The sequence below is a fragment of the Notechis scutatus genome, chromosome 4, assembly GCF_049901735.1.
Source record: "Notechis scutatus isolate UNSWTSFEM ecotype Mainland chromosome 4, rNotScu1.2, whole genome shotgun sequence".
Lineage (NCBI taxonomy): Eukaryota > Metazoa > Chordata > Lepidosauria > Squamata > Elapidae > Notechis > Notechis scutatus.
The window spans coordinates 148,830,298-148,843,778 of NC_142012.1; the positions used below are offsets into that span (position 1 = coordinate 148,830,298).

Genomic DNA, 13,481 nt, shown 5'->3' on the forward strand with positions numbered 1-13,481 from the left:
CGTTTTGGATGCAGGTAAGTGCAGGGCACACACAGAGGCTCGGGGAGGGCAAAAACAGCCTCCTGGAAGTTCAGGAAAGCCAGAAATGGGCCCATTTGCAGCTTCCAAAGAGCCTCTAGAGCCCAGGAAGGCCATTTTTGCCTTCCCTGAGGCTCGAGGAAAGCCTCCAGAGGCCAGGGAGGGCAAAAACGTTCCCCACCAGCATGGTGCAGGAGGCCGACTAGGCCACGCCCACCCAACAACCGAGCAAACAACCCTTTGCTAAACATTTTGAAGCCCTTCTATGTGAGGCACTGCTGCCACCAAAACAAATAGTGATGCAGTTTGTTAAAACGTTCTCAATTGTGCCTCTGTAAAAAGTGGCCAGGACAGAGCAGAAAGATGTGCTCTCCTCATCCGGTGCAGGAAAGGCAAACACTGATTTGCACGCTTCATTAAAGATAATAAATGAAGAGACCAAGTCAGTTTGATAATCTGCATCCCCAGATACTTAACACTACTGATCACCTCCACAACTGCAGTCTTGATACAAAGGGGAGTATGACTATGCCATCTCTTTCTAAAATCAACAATGGTCTCCTTTGTTTTGTTAACATTCAATCTGTCCTTTGCAAAGTCTAATGAGCTCATCCTCTTTTAATGAGCCCATAATCCCTTGCGGGGTGGAGACTGGGCAAATGAATGGAGCTGAGTGTTAACTGGCCGGATGCCCTTCCTGTTGCCAATGCGGAGGTTTTTTTTTTCCCCAGCAGATATATTCTTAGTGTACCCAGAGACAGAAATATCTGCCTCTATCTAGGATCGAACTCACAGCCTCCTGATTGTGAGGCGGGAGCTCCACCTCTAGGCCATCACATCACTGCAAAGTCTAATAAGATAAGACCACCAAAAAGGGATATGAGTAATGATACTCATTGCATACACAAACCAGGTAAAAATTCCCATGGGATGGAACATAAGTAGTTTGCTGCATATTTGCTAGCTTTGAAAGAGTCCACCCACTATCAGCATTTTGGGGTTCCCTGACTGGCAAAAGGGGCATAAGTTCCCTCTTATTGAATTCTTCCATAATCTTGAATGTTCTTTGATTCTTGTCATATGTTATTTCACTATATTATATTCTTATATTTTCATGGAATAAAGCCTTAAGTATTCATAGTGTGTGTTCATTGGTTTTGAACCCAGAAGAACCTGTGACCCAGTCCTGCTGTGTTAGGTTCAGACCAATATCCTAAGTAAAGTTGCAGGTAGTAAATTAGCTAAAGCTGATGAAAAGCATTTTGTCCCACATAATGACAGTATGACAGCCTACATCCCCAGATGATGTCTCTCAGCATTTTCAAAGAGATGTTAAAAGCATGAAGGATGAAAGGGAGGCTTGAGGTATTCCATAGGGTCTAAAGAATCTGCCTAGTCTCGGGAGAGGGAAGTCAACTCGGGGAATGAACGAGCTGGGGGGTTTGCGGCAACTCCACATCCAACCCTACCTCATCCAACCCACCATCACTCAAAACTAGGCAAGCACGCCCCTAACTACATGAATTCCAACTACAACTGGCCTTAAATGCAAGCTATTCAATGCAAGAAGCCTTGTGAATAAAATACCTGCATTTCTCCTACTAAATATGGCTAAATTCGACGTCATATTTGTCTGTGAAACATGGCTCAATGCATCTCTCCCTCAATGCATCTCTCCATTACCACAGTAAGACACTATCATGTTTACCGATCAGATCGTGAAATCCGTAGAGGAGGTGGTGTTGCTATCTTCTATAAAAAGTCCTTACATCTAAAAAACATCCAAGTTACCCAAGAGCTTGCTCTTCTTGAGACCATCGTCTGTGAACTGTCCTTAAATATTACATTTCGATTCTTACTATGTTACAGAGCCCCTGATTATGACATCAAACATGTAAATAAGCTAAATTCACTACCAATATGGGCAGCATCCTGCCCACACGCTTTTATCTTTCTTGGTGACTTCAATCTATCTTACATTAACTGGACCCTAAACAAATGTAAAATTGAACCCATACATGCAACCTTCTACAATGCTGTAATAAACCTGGGACTGGAATAACTGGTAACCAACAATACTAGACTTAACAACTGCCTCAATCTCATCTTCTGCAATAGTTTGAATTCAATTTATGGAATACGAATTAAAGAACCCTTTTCCAACAGTGACCACAACATGATTGACTTTTGTCTCAACATATGTCCACACAAAAGTCAACACAACGATGTGATCCCCAATTATAACTTCAAAAAAGGAAACTATGATCTTACAGACAATGATCTGTCATTCCTTGATTGGCAATTTCTATTCACTGGATGCAATAGTGTTGAAGACAATTACAACATATTTTTACTTGAAGTCAAAAGAGTCATCAAACTATATGTACCGATAACAATAAAAACAGATTACCCATAGCAATAAGGAAGCTTCAATCCAAAAAAAGATCACTTTGGTGGAAAAACAAATCTGGTCACGTTGCCAAAGTCGATACAAAAATTTATGCCACCAGATAAAGACTGAATGCACCAATTATCATAGTAAACAAGAGGAAAACCTTCTACGCACCAATTCCACCCGCGCTTTCTACAATTTTGTAAACAACAAACTAAAAGACTCAAGGTCCATCCCACCCCTGAAAGGACCTAATGTTAAAGACTGCAATTATGACACTATTAAAGCCAACCTCTTTAACACATTATTTGGCTCAGTATTTGTAAACAGCAATGGATCATGCCCAGTATTTCCAAGTTGAACGACAGACAACTACAATGATCTAACACATATCGATTTTACAGAAGACAATGTTGAAAAAGCACTATGCAATCTAAAATCACCTCTATCTATTGGACCGGATGGAATATGTGCCTACCTCTTTAAAAAGCTATCCACTGCCATAGCCGAACCTCTAAGCATAATCTTTGAAAAATCTTTCAGGACCAGCTCCTTGCCTAACCTATGATCACAAGCCATGGTCATCCCCATCTTCAAAAAGGGAGACCCCAGCCTATTTGAAAATTACAGACCAATCTCTTTATTCTGCGTCACCTGTAAAGTCATGGAATCAATTATTAACCAATCCATTATCCTCCACTTAGAGACAAACAACCTACTCTTTTGGTTTCAGAAAAAAACTATCCTGTAATCTGCAACTCTTACACTGCAAAAACATATGGACTACACAACTCGATCAGGGCAAAACAATAGACGCAATCTACATAGACTTCTGTAAAGGCTTTGATTCAGTGGTGACAGCCTACTCCTAAAACTAAAATCTTATGGTATCTCTGGACTCCTTCATTACTGGATAGAAGCATTCCTGTCAAACAGACAACAAATGGTCAAAATTAGGAGCATCCTATCAAATTCTGTACCTGTCAACAGTGGTGTCCCCCAGGGCAGTGTTCTAGGACCAACTCTCTTCATACTCTACATAAATGACCTCTGTGATCATATTAAGAGCAACTGCGTCCTCTTCGCTGATGTTGTAAAGCTGTTCAATACCACAGACAATACTGCTACCCTTCAAAAAGATCTTGACTATGTATCAGAATGGTCAAACAAATGACAACTTCAAATCTCAACAAATAAATGTTCTGTCTTACATATTGGCAAAAAAAAATCAGAAAATAAAATACAAGCTGAATAGTCAAGACCTTGTTGATGATCCAAGCTCTGTAAAGGACCTTGGAATACTCATCTCTAATGATCTAAGTGCTAGAGCCCACTGTAGCTACATAGCCAAAAAGGCATTAAGAGTTGTTAACCTAATCTTATGTAGTAATATTTATATAATATTTATGTAATATTTCTCTGGTAATATTACACTACTAACTAGAGCATACAAAACATTTGCTAGACCAATACTTGAATACAGCTCATCAGTCTGGAACCCACATTACGTATCTGATATTAATACAATTGAGAAAGTCCAGAAATATTTCACAAGAATAGTTCTCCACTCCTCTACTCGTTGCAGAATACCTTATGCCACCAGACTTGAAATTCTAGACATAGAAAACCTAGAACTGTGCCACCTTCGGTCCGATCTTAGTATATAAAATCATACATTGCAATGTCCTACCTGTCAATGAATACTTCAGCTTCAACCATAACAATACAAGAGCAAACAATAGATACAAACTCAAGGTTAATTGCACCAAACTTGATTGCAGGAAATACGATTTCAGCAACAGAGTGATCAATGTCTGGAATACTCTACCTGACTCTGTGGTTTCTTCCCCCAACCCCAAAAACTTTAACATTAGACTGTCTACTATTGACCTCACCTCTTTCCTAAGAGGTCTGTAGGGGGTGTACATAAGCATACCAACGTGCCTACCGTCCCTGTCCTATTGTTTCTTTTTTTTTCCCTTATATGTATTCATGTATTCATAACTATGTTTTTACTTATACTTATTATCTTGTAAGCAATTGACAAACAAAATAAATAAATAAATAAATAAATAAATAACCCAACCACCATATAGTAGAATTTTAATCAGCTTAGCATCACCTTTTAGAAAAGGTAGAGTGGAATTATTATGTGTGCCATAATGTTCCCATATCTCAATTCCATCTGTCCAGGATGATAGCATGGTCAATACTAAATGCCACTCAAAAGTCCAGGAGAAGCAACATGAAAAAACTTTTTGCCAGCCCAGATCATCCCATAGGGTGACCAAGGCCTAAAACCATGTTAAAATGGATATAGAACATCAGTTTGACCATGAAACCCAAAAACTCAGTAGGAAAATCCATGGGAAATGTTATGTGCAGTGTCATCCAGTTATATAAACTCTAAGAGGTTATAATTCAGTATATCTTCAATGTATGTTTTCATGCTATGGGGAGTGATATATATTGTAAGCCAATTAAATCTATTGATTAATTTATCAAGGTTATATTTACCAATTGTTGTTCCATCATCCCAATAAAGAAGTCCTTGAGCAGCCCCATTATCATCTAAAGCAACTGTAAGTCCCATTAAATTTTTTCGACTAAACAAAAAAAGAGAGAGAGAAAGGACATTTTAAAAAAAGAAAGTTGATTTAGTTTCATCATTGTTCTAGCTTGAAATAGAGAATGTTGGTTTCATAAGAATCTGTTTTCTAGCCACACTTAGAGAAGATATAATATCTGTCTATTTTATTATTTTATTTCTATAACTGCCTATCTCAACCGAGTGACTTTGGGCAGTGAACAATTATAACACAATCCATATTTTATAATATTTATATTGTAATGTGGATTTTTATACTTTTGAATGTTTTGTTTTTATACAAAAACAAAAAAGCAACTTCTCAATACAAAATTCATGAACAAGTTACTAATTTTGTGACATATTGCTCATACCTGGCATTGGTGTTTAAACCAGGTAACTGCCATGGGATAATATAGCCACCTCTAAGATGAAGATTGATGTGATCAAGAGGAGTTGGCAATCTTCTTTGCTGTCGCCTTGTGCCAATGTTTTCATCCTATTTGTAAATAAGACAATATTTTTTTCATGTTGTTTTCCCCATCTCCCCAAAAGTCACAATCTCTTCCACATTTATTGGATAACTTGAATGTTTTCCTAACATTTGATTCAAATTCCCATCAGTATTTAGTTCAGTGACCCCCTCAATCAAACTCTTATTCTTGAACTCAACTGAAATTTGAGGCTAGAAGAAGAAACTTATTACTAAAAAAGGTTGTCCTAAAATTTAGAGTAAAAGGAAGAAATGTTACTTACTGTGTAATAATCATACCAGCAGGCATCTGGAAAGTAAGCTTCCACTTCTGTAACATTCTACATTTAAATAGATGTATTAGTATGAAATAAAATATGAATGGTTCTTTTTGAAGACAAAAAATATATTCAAACATATTACTTTTTGTTTTTCCCTCTCAACTTACTTCATGTAGTGCAGGACTAATGAGCAATACAGGTCCCCAGAGAAACTGCTCATGTATACTCCATGTTGCTTTGTCATCTGTAAATCTAAAAGTAGTATAATGAATCAATATGTAGAGCAGGGTTGGGTTAGTTTCAGTTTTTTGGCTCTGTTTTTTATCTATAAAAACCTTAGTCATCATCATCATTATCATCATCATCTCCTCCTCCTTCTCCTCCTCCATTATTAAAACTTAATCAGAAGCTTTAGCCCATCTACTTCAAGTTATCCAAAACTATCTGATCTGGAGCGATAAGAACATTATGCTTCTTTAAAAATCAAATACCTGAGTGTACACCAAAAATGCTTTTATATATAGTTGGTTTGAAAAGACTGTTCTAAATGTTGAAAGATCTAGCTGCTCTGAGATTACATTTCCAACCTGTTGACATTTTTTAAAGAAGGAAGGACATTTTTTTTAAAAAAAGGACATGTTATTTTATTGCAAACAAAAACTAGGCTTTGAAAGTTCAGACACCATTAATTAATTAAAAGTCACTTATTGATGGCTCTTCATTTCAGAGAGAATTTTCCTATTGAGTGTCACACAATGATAAAGGTATGAATGAAACCAATATTCAAACTTGAGGCTTCTTTTTATTTTTTAAAAATAATATTAATAGTAAGAATTCATATTCACTGAATAATATATATTTAGATATTTAATTATGTTTAATTGTATTTTGTGTCTATTATAACGTAACATAGAAATTGTATAATAATTTGCCCCCAGAAAAAATCGAGTCAAAGAAGAAGCTCATCTCAACTTCTTCTATTGAAGGAAAAATAAATGACTTTAGTCAGATAGCTTTATAAATGGCAATGCTTTGTGTAGTCATAGGAATGATTTCATACTGAGTATTCCTATAGTTGCATTCAAGAATATCCAATACTTACTCATGAAGTAAAGGGCGCACAACAGTGCTACCATGGGCATGGGCATCATACATTAGCGTGTACAAATATGGAAGCAAAGTATATCTGGTATTAAGCACGTTCCTGGATATGTCTTCAAATTCCTTATCAAAAGCTACAGGATCTTGCCTCTAAAATTTCAAATAAATATAATAGTTAAATTTTCAGAAATTGTCACTCTGCTGTTATATCCACATTTCCGTGCTATTTCTTACATACATAGAAAGCATTAGGAAAAAATAATAATAATATATTTTCTAAATGATGTCCCACTTAGGAACACCAGATCAAAAAATTAATGTCACAAGAAAGTTAAAGCTACTTTGATTTAGATTTGGTATGACAGAATTTTGCATCTCTGATTGTACCGTATTCCCTCCACTTTCCTAGATTCTTGTGAATTATGGAGATGTCTGTCTGAGCCACTTACTGACTCTTGTAAGACTTAAAATGTGTTTCTAATTTCTTTAAAAACTGAGCCATTTCTTTTTGTTCTTTTAATGGGCTGCTGGAATGAATTACATAAAGGAGCTTAAGACAGTTTCTGTTTGCTAATTTTCAGGATAACATTCCAAAATGTGAACAGAAAAATACCAAATTTGGAATAGGGGAGAATCCAGAAAAATAAATGTTGACATTGAGTATATATCATGTTTGGCTGAGAGTTAGAACAACGACAACAAACACCTGAGATCCCACCTCATCCTTAAGGGAGGGGAAGAGGGAGAGTACTAAGTAGTGGAAATTGTCCTACCCTCCTCTCCTCCACCATCTCTCCTAGTCATACGTCCAAGAGTGTAGTTTATGCAGCCTATGCTGTGTTTTATGGACATGCAGACCAGCACAAATGCATAGACAGATAAAGGGACAGCAAAAGCAAGCAGACCACAGCCTTCATTACACTGAATTATATATACATTCTAGAAAATTTATCATTCACAGATGGCAAAATTAATGTGAAAGAATATTTAAATAGAACAAAGTCTATCTCATAAGGAAAAACTGTGCAACAGATTGAATGGTAGACTAGCAGTATCACTTCAAAGTTCTGTCCACCTAAATTCAGTAGCAAATATTTAAAATTTGGCAGGCCAGAATGTCTGGTCCTTTATCAATATGCAATAAAACTAGATCTTTCTTCACTAGCCTTATTAAGTATGCAAGTATTGTTTCCTCCTTAATTTATTTTCCCACTCACTCTGTTAACCTATTTTCTACAATATATGTCTAACTTTGCTGTTCTCCTCTTTGGAGGACAGACACCTTTTGGAATGCAGCAGCCAGCAGAGGCCAGATCGGTTAATTTCCCTGCATATTTATGAGATTTGTCTCCAGCTCGCTTTCTCCCCCCTTTTTTTGTTATAAACAATTAAGGGATTAATGTATGGAACACAGCTTCTTATTTTTGCAGATTTAAGTCAGCATTGCATTCTTAGGAGACCCTCAGGTTTTTAGAACCGTATAGTTTGAATGAGTCTTTGACCATTTAAATCAACTTCCTGCTTAGTGCAGAAATCCAAATTAAAATATCCCAGAAAAATGGTAAGCTAACCTCCATCTGAACATATCCAATTAAGCAGAGTCCATCATAAGAATATGACCTGTTGGATCAAGCCATATACCTTCTTACTCAAATTTTGTTTCTTATAGTGGTCAATCAGATGGCTTTGGAATCCTCACAGCAGAAAATGGAAACAATTCTTCTGCAATGTGTATTTGCAGAATGTTAAAGTATCAATATCATTGGTAAATACCTGTAATTTAGGGCTGATAGTATTTAATATTCATTGCTCAGTACTGTAATACTGAGCAATGAATATTAAATACTATCAGCCCTAAATTACAGGTATTTACTAATGATTTGGTGATATCTTTTGGAAAATATCTTGGAAAGAATAAATGTAACTTAAAGGATTTGGGTGCATTAAGTGGATTTTAAATCAATAATGAGAAAAGGGAAAATGTTAGGAAAATTATGAAGATGGCAGAGCAAAAATAACTGATAGAAAAAAAGTGGTATCACCAGAGAAATTGTCTAGAATGTATAAAGCCACCTCAATTTATGTTGGAAGTGTGAACAACAATAAGGTACATTTTATCATTTTAGGTGGATATATTTTGGTTTTTATCTATTATTGTTTTTTTATTATTTAATGTTTCTTGAGTAAAAATTAAATTATATATTAAAAAATTCAGGTTAGATACTCTCATTGTGACTTTATTGTGTAGCAATAAATTCCATGGGCTAATTACTGTATGTATTTCACAAGTATATGCTGTTTTTTCCCCCCAAATCCATTTCATTGGTTGGTCCTTGGTTCTAATTTTTTTGAGAAAGGGAAGAAAAATGTAACTTTGACCAACATTGGAACATTGTCCCAAAGATGTTTATTCAAAAGGCAATTGGACTTTGTTTTTCCTTCTTCACTTGGATTTTTGCTTCTCATTCATGCTTCCATCTACACAGAGTATCTTGAGTTTAGAGTCCTGCACGGGGTACTGGCTTTAATAACTTCAATGGTTTCTTCCCACTTTGGCACACACACACCCCTCTCCACAAGAGCAGAACAAACAAGCTAAAACAGAGGTAGGGCTGGAGTGAAGTAGGATGTCTGTGCAACAAATTTACAGGTGCACAGGAGGCACTTATTTGGCCAATAGATATCATTCACAGTCACACATGATATCCAGAGAAAATGTTTCAGTCTGACTGCATCAGCAAGCATTGTGGGATCACCCAACTTGAATTGTCGTCTTACACAAAGGCTTTCTAGGCTAAGTGACTTTGGCACATGCTTTAGGCTATCTTGAAGCTGCCCACTTTGAAGTGCTTTGGTAAATGTTTCCAGAGAAGGCTGAGAAATGTTTTTTTCAACTTCATCAATGATCCAAATTTTTTACTTCATCAATGATCCAGTTTGAGGCTACCCAAATTGCTTTGCCAAAGCAAATCAGATAATCCTCATTGAATAAATCACTTTGCTGGAGGAAATTTTAGTTGTTTTGAATAAGACTGGTGTCTTAATTTTATTCTCCGTTGGCTTTGTATGTGCAGAAAGATCTCCTTCCAGCAGAGAGAAGCTTACATTGCTTTTTCCCCCCTTAGTGTGCCACTTACTTCTTCCAAACAATAGACTTTCCAGTCTTGGAAATGTCTTTCCCAAACTAGGGTCTGATTAACTAAATGAATTATTTGGTTATTAGCTTTTCTTAGTTATAGCAGTTTTAAGGAATAGAATCGTCCATGAATAGATAGATAGATAGATAGATAGATAGATAGATAGATAGATAGATAGATAGATAGATAGATAGATAGATATAGATGATATAGATATAGATATAGATATAGATATAGATATAGATATAGATATAGATATAGATATAGATATAGATAGATATAGATAGATAATAGATAGATAGATGATAGATAGATAGATAGATAGATAGATAGATAGATAGATAGATAGATAGATAGATAGATAGATAGATAGATAGATAGATAGATATTAACATTGATTAATATCATGCTCTACTCATATGTAAAGGTTTGGGAGCCAATCCTGTCATACAGATCAAGAAAATGGAGATGACATATTCTAACAAGATGGAATAGGATGGAGCAGCTGTGAGGGCTGTTATCCTATTTAAGGTGGGCTGAGGCTTTGTGCTAAAGTTAAACTAGCCAGAGTCCTTGATTTAGTTGCAGATACTACTAAATCAATCACAGTTACTACTTTTTCATTCAGTATTTTCTTCTTGTGTTATCACTTCTAATGGGACAGACAAAAACATGAATAATGGCTTATAATGGCTATAGCATTTTAAAACATGAACCAGAGGTTCTGCTGAAGGAAATTTTCACCATGCTAGGAAACATCAATACTAAAAATCACATTTTCTACACTTACTACAAATCCAATGCCATTATGATTTCTGGAATATGGGTAAAAGGCACCCAATTGCATCCAACGAGCACACATGTCATATGTTGTGTTGTCATTGAAGCCACAGATATCTGCTCCAGTCTGTACATAATAAAAAATATTTAAATATCAGTCTCACTTTTTAAAAACAATATAAAGAAACAATTAAAATTATTGTGAATTAAACTTACATAGGATATTCCAAAAAGGCTAAATTCCATCATACCTGAGAAAAAAGTTGTACACTGTTTTAGCAAATGATTTGTCTTTTAATAATCACTAAATTAACCTTTTGTAGGCCATTAGGGATTTTGTTTTGATTTTAATTAAGAGGTACATGTATCAGTCTAAAGTCAGTCTATATTAAAATTACAAGTATTGATTTGTTCCACTCAATCTTCTGCAAGATATTTAAAAAACACACACATTTGTTTGCCAGTGCAGTTTTCTGTAATAAACTTTGGATTTAATATAATTATCTCAATAATATATGTAAAATATATAGTTACATATATTTTATATATGTAACTTTCCATAGTATGCATTTTAACATGTAATTTTATAATATATTCAAGATGTTCAATGAACTTTTAATTCTAAGAACAACATGATAAGGTCAGGATGATATATTGGTAGATTATAATGAATTCTGTAACAGATTTTGCATCCATTTTGTTAAGTTTCATGTTTTACATTAAAAACTGTAATACATATTATACAGAATTGGAAACTGGAAACTTAAGAAAATCCTAAATCCATCTTTTCAGAAGATAGTTTGACTAGAAGGATTGCCTCTACATTATTATGCACTTTTAAATTTTAATTTAATATTACTTTGTGGCTTTTTTTCTTATAAGAGAAATGATCTATCAGTGGATTCTTTTTTTTAAAAAAAAGCCCCCTTACAAGTTTATTGATGAAGATACAATGCAAGAAGTACTTAAGTGCTATGACGGTGAACGGTTAGAATGCAGTATTGCAGACTAATTCACTGCCCAATTCCAGGAATTTGATCTGACTGACTCAAGGTTTACCCCACCTTCCATCCTTCTGAAGTCGATAAAATAAGGACTCTGATTATTGGGAGAAATATGCTAATACTGTAAACTGCATAGAGTAAAGCACTATGAAGTAGAATTAGGTATAAGTGCTACTGCAATTGCTATTTATTTGGGGGGATGTTTCATAAATGTAGAAGAATATAATAATAACATCACATGCACATTCCAAAAAGTGCAACTTGAATGTTTTTCTTAATTGGATTCATTGAAATATAATTAATCATGTATTAAGTACATGATATAATGGAATAATGAGGAAGGAAAAATTCTTTGTGTGCTAATGGCGGTAAGAATAGTGTTATGAAATATGAAAATATTTAGTTTCACACACAATACTTTCAGTGCATATTGTGCTCATCTGGAAAAAAAAATAGGTGGCATAAATACAATTGTTATGTTTTCAATGGATTAAGACTGAAGTTTAATTCATAAGGAACTGAGAAAATTAAATGTTCCTGATGAGTATCTTTCATGATTTTTATTTCTTAATATTCAAAAATAGCCTATGTCATTAATTATATGTTGCTAATATGTCCAGAAATGGGATACATAAATAAATCTGATGACTACAAAAATGTATGCAATTCATTTGCAAAATTGGGTAGATAAGCATTAAGAGCAACTTTATACTACTGATAAGAGTCTGTTACTTAAAGTTTTATAAACAGTAGAAATTTTATTTGTTTACATAAAACCTACTAACTGTAGGTTTACATAAAACCTACTAACTGCATGCAATTTAGCTTTCACTTACCAATTATGGATTTGTAAAGTTGGTCCCATTTAGAAATATTATCACCTAACCAATGCCCTGCCCATTTGCCACTTGATGGAAATGTTGAACGAGAAATGACAATGCCACGTTCCCCTGTGACACTATGCAGAGCCCTAATAACAGGAAGAAACCAACATTTAAGGTGAATCATTAAAAATCATTATATATACATTTTTATTTTATTTTATTTGTCATATTTATATATATATATATGGCATTCAGCTTTGTTTGGGTATTTTCCCACGTCATTGTAGTTGTGCTTTTAAAGTTGTAGCAACGTTTCGGCAGAATCTCATCTGCCATCATCAGGCTTCTGCATTGTGTTTGTCTGTGAGTCAGACTTTCACAGCCGTTTCTGTTTTAAATTTGGTGCTAGCCTACTGCTGTGCCAGATTGGTTTTTTCTTCATCCTGATTGGTTGGGAGTCTTGGTCTGTGTTTATTGGTCTTGGAGTTTGCTGTGTTCTGTTTGATTAGTGTTTCTAATATCTTCTGTTTGTTTTGTAGCTTTTTTTGTCTTGATTGGCTGGCAACACTGTGTTTCCTGTATTGGAGGCTTTTAGTGCGGCTTGGCTCCGAGTAAATGGATGGCTATCATTTATTAGGAAGCTAGGTTTCATCTGGGTGCCTATATATATGTAGGTCTAGGTGTGTTCGAGTCTTTTCCCATGTAAGATTAAGAGTATCGTCGTGACGTTTCGGCGAGGTCCCACTCACCATCCTCAGGCTGGTGCTTTCGGCTTCGTGCTAGTGCAAGCAGTGTGTGATTGGAGCTGCCGTCTCTCTATAAATACTGGTGGTGGGGGCTGGTGCGCTGGGCTGGTTGGCTGCACTGCTGCCTCTTGATTGGTTG

At 35.3% G+C, this 13,481-nt stretch overlaps 1 protein-coding gene across 1 annotated transcript in view; it reads right to left on the reverse strand.

Annotated features, from left to right (window-relative positions):
• The window catches only part of SI (sucrase-isomaltase), a 180,985-nt gene that overhangs the window by 7,648 nt on the left and 159,856 nt on the right, over positions 1-13,481 (reverse strand). The window contains exons 38-45 of the mRNA XM_087965277.1: positions 12,609-12,742; positions 10,985-11,019; positions 10,779-10,895; positions 6,853-7,001; positions 5,918-6,002; positions 5,754-5,810; positions 5,372-5,496; positions 4,928-5,016 (exon numbers count right to left, since the gene is read on the reverse strand). Of these exons, the coding sequence (XP_087821403.1) occupies positions 4,928-5,016; positions 5,372-5,496; positions 5,754-5,810; positions 5,918-6,002; positions 6,853-7,001; positions 10,779-10,895; positions 10,985-11,019; positions 12,609-12,742 (791 nt within the window). The remainder of the gene's footprint in view (positions 1-4,927; positions 5,017-5,371; positions 5,497-5,753; positions 5,811-5,917; positions 6,003-6,852; positions 7,002-10,778; positions 10,896-10,984; positions 11,020-12,608; positions 12,743-13,481) is intronic.